General features: G+C 53.3%; 2 protein-coding genes across 2 annotated transcripts; one reads left to right on the forward strand and one right to left on the reverse strand.

Annotated features, from left to right (window-relative positions):
• Positions 1 to 1,280: 1,280 nt before the first annotated feature.
• On the forward strand, positions 1,281 to 3,287 carry Z517_00774 (uncharacterized protein; the record flags this gene model as incomplete). Its single annotated transcript, XM_013433738.1, has 3 exons — positions 1,281 to 1,412; positions 1,463 to 2,434; positions 2,601 to 3,287. The coding sequence occupies 3 exons, from the start codon at positions 1,281 to 1,283 to the stop codon at positions 3,285 to 3,287; spliced, it is 1,791 nt and encodes a 596-aa protein (XP_013289192.1).
• Positions 3,288 to 3,673: 386 nt separating this feature from the next.
• Z517_00775 (uncharacterized protein) lies at positions 3,674 to 6,239 on the reverse strand (the record flags this gene model as incomplete). Its single annotated transcript, XM_013433739.1, has 3 exons — positions 3,674 to 5,261; positions 5,306 to 6,006; positions 6,099 to 6,239. The coding sequence occupies 3 exons, from the start codon at positions 6,237 to 6,239 to the stop codon at positions 3,674 to 3,676; spliced, it is 2,430 nt and encodes an 809-aa protein (XP_013289193.1).
• Between the last annotated feature and the right edge of the window lie 536 nt (positions 6,240 to 6,775).

A 6,775-nucleotide genomic window follows, 5' to 3' on the forward strand; every position in this document is an offset into this window, starting at 1 on the left:
TGGTCGTTGAATATGGGAATGGATATCATGTGAAGATTGTCACACTCACTACCTTGGCGTTTTACAGCCAACACCAAAAATCTGACCTTTGATGACATATATATATATGTTTTGCCGCCAACGCGAATCGAACACCAATACTTCCAACCAGCAAAAAGTTCAGATCGGATCGGCTCATCTTATCTTACCTTTCTCCCCCCAACAACTAGGTTCCAGCGCCCCTCATCCACTTTTCATATTGGAACCACTGTCTTGCGCTGCGCTGGAACTAGTTGTTTTCTTTGATGTGATATGGCGAGACCATCTGCTACCCTCCTCACCACCCCCAAGCTTAGGGGGGAGTGAGGAGGCAACAGCGAGCACATATCATATTTCATCAAAGTAGGGTGAGAAAGGCCCCGCCCACCAAACCCGATCTGAACTCTTTTTGTACAAATTCCCCTACTCAAAGGAGGTAGCATTATTTAATGAGGTCTCGTTATCGCCGTTGCGCCTTTTTTCAACCGGGGAATTTGTGACAGGTTTTCTGGGGGTTTAAATTATAATGTCACAAATTCACGGTGACGGGCATAGTGGAGAATCATGGGGGAGGAAGGGTGATGTGAATGTGAGTGTCTATGTGGTGATGGTTTTATATCGATGGCTTGGCGGGAGGTTGTGGTGTCACATACCGAGTACAAAATCTCCCCTATGACCCAGAGTATATGAGCTACCATCTTTAAAATTGGACGCCTCAAATACAACGCTAATGCCCCTTCATCAGATAGATCGGCTGTGTTCTGCTCGTTTACACAACCAGGAACGACATGGTGCAGCTCGTATGTACTAACCACTCTGGGTCGACGCCTGTCTAGCCTGCGCCTCGATCCATAACATCAAACCGAGCAAGCCAGACCATACCAGGACTACTTCAGCAGCACCAGCAGGTTCTGTGAGTAACTCGTACTCGTATAAACCAACCTCGATCGGCAAAGCAGGGCCTTTTAAATTACTTCCACTGCCAGCTTTTGGGGTTGGCTAACTTTACGGCTCCCTGCGCGAGATACCAGGTATACCACGGCTATGCTGCGTTTCCGCCCCTCTCAAATTTCGAGTCTGGCACCCCAGGTTGTTCACGAGGAGTGCGTGTCCAACGAGGCTGCGAGTTAATCTATTGGCTTACAATATCAGGCGTCCGAGCACGGCGAGGACAAAGGAGATATAAGAATGGACCGCGCATTTCTTGTTGTTCGCAGGAACACAAGCCATCTCCAATCCCCCCGATACGGATGAAAGCGAAGATGAAGCGCACTACTGCACTCTCGCTGTCTACCCTGTTTACAATCTCTTTAGCGCAGTTCCCGTCTGCCCCTACTGGGCTCGATGTTGTTACCTCCAAGGTCAACCCCAAAGTAAAAATCTCCTACAAAGAAGTGAGTATCTATACGAAAAAGCCACATCCATCTACTAACAAAAGTGACAGACCAACATCTGCGAGACCACCCACGGAGTCAAGTCCTATAGCGGTTATGTCCATCTTCCTGGGTCCATCCTCGCAGACGTCGGCGGCTTCGACATAAACACCTACTTCATCTATTTCGAGGCGAGACACAATGCTTCGACCGCTCCGCTTGCCATCTACCTCGCGGGGGGTCCTGGCGAGAGTTCCATATATGCGGCGTTGGCGAGTGAAAGTGGACCGTGCTACGTCAACGTCGCAGGCAACGACACGACGATCAATCCGTGGTCGTTCAACACCCACGTCAACATGCTCTACCTCGACCAGCCCGTCCAGACCGGGTTGTCGTACGACGAACTCGTCAACGGCACCTTCGACATCGAGACGCTGCTCATCACACCAGAAGATTTCACCTCCGCGGCCTTACCCGCCACGAACGCAACCTTCCAAGTCGGCACGTTCTCCAGTCAAAATCCGCTACACACCACAAACACGACCGTGTCGAGCGCGAGAGCGCTATGGCATGCCGCCGAGCATTGGCTCTCCTCCTTCCCGGGCTACTCGACCTCGTCCAAGAAAGTCAGCGTCTGGGGCAACTCGTACGGCGGATTCTGGGCCCCCGAGACCGCCGCGCTGTTTGACAAGAAACTCAAGACCCTCCCAGCAAAACACCCGCTAAAGACTAAAGCACTGACGGTGGACACCCTGGGCATAACCAACGGGTGCATCGACTTTGAGTACTCCATCCAGGGATACCCGCAGTTCGCGTACAACAATACCTACGACGTGCGGTTCATTCCTGAAGCGATCTACAACGAGACCATGGACAATATCACGAAACCCGAGGGTTGCTTGGACCTCATCAAGAGATGTCGCTCGGTCGGGCTGGCCGGCGACCCGCAGTTCAACGGGAATAATGAGACTGTCAACGAAGCGTGTCTGGCGGCTTCGGCCAGCTGCGAGGGCATCCTCGGTGCATTTGACGCGTTCAATAATGTGAGTTGGATATCACACCTCCCTTTTGTCTCCCCTTCTCCATTTACTTGGTCACCCATGTCCCCATGTCCCCATGTCCCTCCCCCTCCCCCTCCCTCTCCTATCCATCCGACAGCGTACATCTCTATAAGTATCCATGATATAACTAACGCAACGCCCACCCCAGCGAAGCGACTTCGACGTCGCGATCCCCACCCCCGACCCCTGCCCCTACTACGTCTCTGTGAGCGAGTATCTGAACCGGCCCGACGTGCAGCGCTCGCTAGGCGTGCCCCTGAACTTCACCTACGACTCCGTGCTCATCACGGGCGTCTACGGCCTCTTGCCGCCACCAACCCCCTTCATCGGCACGGGCGACAGTTTCCGCCAAGCCGGTCTCCGCAACGTCGAATCCCTCCTGACAGAGGGCGTCAAGGTCGCTCTCGTGTTCGGCGACCGCGACTACCGCTGTCCGTGGACGGGCGGGGAGGCCACAGCCCTGGCGGCCCGGTGGGCGCACCAGGCAGAGTTTGCCACTGTCGCGGGGTACGAGGCCGTCCAGGGCGGCGGGGCGAAGCATCCAGCGCTGGTGAAACAATTCGCCAACCTGTCATTCACCCGCGTCCTCGACGCCGGCCACTCCGTCAGCGCGTACGCGCCCGAGACCGTCTCGGTGGTGTTCGACCGCGTCATGCTCGGGCGCGACGTCGCGACGGGGTCGCGCCCCGTCGGGCAGAAATACCATTCCACGGGACCCGTGGACAGTTGGGCGTGGCGGAATAAACTGCCCCAGACAGACGAGGTGCCTCGCACGTGCGTGGTCGAAGGGGGGTTTACGGAGACGAATCCGTGGGAGGAGTTGGTGTCGGCGTAAGAGACGAGGAGATATAGGTTCGTGGATACATGCTGGATGGGTAGAATGGGTGGGTGCATGATTACTGTGTCATATGTATATGTGTCCTGTGCGACCCTGCGCGACCTGTGCGATATGACTGTCTTGGGCAATACGCGTGATGTCTGCGGCAAGTATGATATGCGTGATATGCGTGACAGGTACGTTACTATAATATATAAGGTGTATGTACCTAGTAGTCGGCGGTGGTGGTGATGGCGACCATGATTCATTGATTGATTGTAATACAGCTTATGCGAATACTTCACACTCCCCCGTCCGATAGCTCAGTAAAATGCGGAAATAACAAAACCAACAACGAAACGAAAGTACAGACTCATTTGTCTACATCGTTTGAACCGGCATCATCACTCCCCCCCCTCCATCATCATCCGCTGCAGCTCCGCAGCAACCATGCCCATGATGAACGGCTGCTGCGACGTCGTGAACATGTATCCGCGACTCGTGTATCTCAACTCTTTTAGCAGAACCGGGGAGCCCGCGAGGTATGCGCCCGGCAGGCCAAACGCTGTGTAGAAGGAGCCGTAGATAAGGAAGTGATGGTCTCGCAGCTTAGGTATCATGGCCGAAACAGCACTTGCGGACAAACTTCGTGGTTTGGTGCCCGACCATAGACTTCCAACCCCGGCGCTATCGTACAAGAGGACCGTCATGCCGGACCGGCCGCGTATTTTCTGAATCATCTCTATCAGATTGCACTGCTCTACCAACCCGTCACGCTGACCCTTGAATGCGGAATCGACTAAAAGGGTGACATAGGTCGTTCGGCCACACGAGCGCACTTGGTCGAGTAGCGAGTTGATGCCGTTACCGTACTGTTGGACTTTGGGAGCTCCCTTTTTGGATGCGACGCGAAACCCTGCCCAGGCTGCCTGGGGTGCTGACTCCGGGACCAGAAAGACGTGCTTCTTGAAACCCAATACCGGACGACAGAGAGCTGCAACGGTCGACATGAGACCGACGAATGAGTCGGGGTAAGTAAGAGCCTGGGAAGTAACCGTGAGTCTTGCAACGAGCTTCTCGGCTTGGATATGCAGTTCTGACGTGCCTGTGATCCAGCGCGCACCTCCAGAGCCGAGCCCAAATTTGCTACGCACTGCATGACCAGTATCCAGCATAGCTTCACGGTGGATTGTGTCTGTGCTCAGCACATCTTGGTCAATGAGTCGTTGAATATAGTCGGCCGTTTGTAGTGCCTCCGCTTTTTCCTGCTTCGAAGGTGCCTCTTCAAGGTAGTTGAACAATCGGGGCTCAAATTTGGTGTTCCTTACTAGCCCAATACTTCGAGTAGCCGTAAAGATTGCCACGATAAGTCCATTTACCGTGTCGTTGTCGTGATCTGCTGAAAGACAAATGCGGACGCGGGACTCCCAAAATGGAACTGCGGGAGTTGATACAGGCGTTGCGAGCAGTCCGACCTTCCTAAGTGCATAAGACATTTTTGCTGCCATACTGGGCCGGCCTGCGTAAACTGGTAGAATGGGGGAGATTGCATTACCGTAGACATGGATACCTGCTCGGCGCAGTTCTTCGCGGACGAAGGTAGTCATTACCGCCAACCTCCGAAGATGACGCCGCAGCAAGGTTGGCTGACCCAAGACATTCAGAGTCTGAATGATAGATGAGGTCGGAATAGGATCCACTCCGGCAACAAGCATCTCCTCACGACGCCTCAGAACTGCAGAGGCAAATCGAGATTTCCCACACACAATGCCACCAATTGCGCCTACTGACTTGGACAATGTTGCAGTGCGCAGATCGAAGAGGTCGCTTGGGACGAGTTTGTCAGGGTGCTGTTCATTCCAAACCTCGATACAACCCCGACCAGAACGGCCGAGGCACATCAAGGAATGAGCTTCATCTGCGAGCAGCGTGAAGTCATACTTTTGCTTGAGGCGCGTGAGCTTGTCGAGAGCCGGGACCGTGCCGTCCATGCTGTTTAGGTTAGAAATGATTTATGGGATGACATGATGACTGACCTGTAGAAGCCCTCAACTGCAACCAGTACATTCGTAAATCTGCCTTTGTATTCGGCAAGCATTTCTTCCATTCTTTCCAGATCGGCATGTGGGAATTTCTTGACGAGTCCGGCATGACTGAGGTATGCGGCGACGTGCATCGAGTTGTGGCACTTGTCGTCAAACATGACAAGCCAGTCACCATTCAGGATCGCCGAGAAAGCCAGTAGATTGGAACCGTACCCTGTACTGGTAGTACAACAAAAGTTGGCTGAGAAGAATCCGGCAATGCCGTCGTGCATAGCCGATTCCAGGGATCGTACTGCACTTGAGTCGGCCACGGGTAACTTCTCAAGCGCTAGGTGCTGCAACTCTTCAGCCTCTTTTGTGAGGTGGTAGAAACCAGCATAGTTGTGCGATGCCGCTTGAATAACAATCTGCCTTGTACCGTGGCCATCTTGAACTTCCATCTTTGGAGCCCAACGCCCCAGCAATATGCGCTCGTTCTTTCCGCTCCGGTTGTCCAGCGGGTAGACGTAGCAGTGATTGAACCTCCCTATCGCAGAGATGGGCTGCTGCTCATGCTCGCGCTGTTGCAGTGAAACCTTGCCACGTGTGTATATAAGTCTGACAGTCTCAGAAAGCTTTGTCCAGGTGGTAGTTGTTGGCGACTGATAGACATCATGTTCGACGGGTCGTCGCGGAAGAGAGTCGCCTGAAGACTGGAAAGAGATGGATGAGCAGGCTGGCTTTGTATACTAGTCTTGTAAGCACACTGTCTACAATCACGCTCGATACTTTCGTGTTGACTTACGTGAAACTCCTTAGCACCCGATTCGGAACTATCTGAGCTGGTTATCGAAGCTGTCTCATGGATGCTTAGAATGACTGGCGGTTTTCCTACTTCGGGCTGCTCAAGGCAGCCTAAAGCGCTCTTTTGGGGTGTAAAATCCATGATCTAGTGAAAGAAAATCTGGTGCGGTTGAAGCCATTCGATAGACTGACTTGTTGCTGTGGGCACGCGGAACCTGTTAAATAACCTGAGCACGCCATGATCCTGCGTCCAGACCACATCGTAAGATCTAGCGCAGCCGACATTCCAGGTCAGGGTAGCAGCGGAACTGGGTCTGGACAACGTGGTGCACTTTGCTCGTTTGCACGAGGCTATTTTTGTACAGATATCCCTTGCCAATCAAGCAATAGTCGCTCGCCATGTTCAGACTTGACCGCGCACATTCATTGCCTCCTATCGGGCTTGCTTGCAGGGTGGTGATGCCAATGACATCGAGGAGGCCTTCAGGTGTATGAGCGGCCTTTGCTGGAGCGATTTGGTTAGGTACCAACGGACGGCTGGCTGAAAAGGAAGAGTCGGCATCAACGTTAGCCTCAACTCTATCCAACAGTTAGAACTCCCAACAGCAAGGGAGTGTCCACAACGATCTGGATGAGTCCAACCCGAGTTCGATAGCCTGTATTTGGCAAGTGTGAACA

Source organism: Fonsecaea pedrosoi (genome assembly GCF_000835455.1).
Source record: "Fonsecaea pedrosoi CBS 271.37 unplaced genomic scaffold supercont1.1, whole genome shotgun sequence".
NCBI lineage: Eukaryota > Fungi > Ascomycota > Eurotiomycetes > Chaetothyriales > Herpotrichiellaceae > Fonsecaea > Fonsecaea pedrosoi.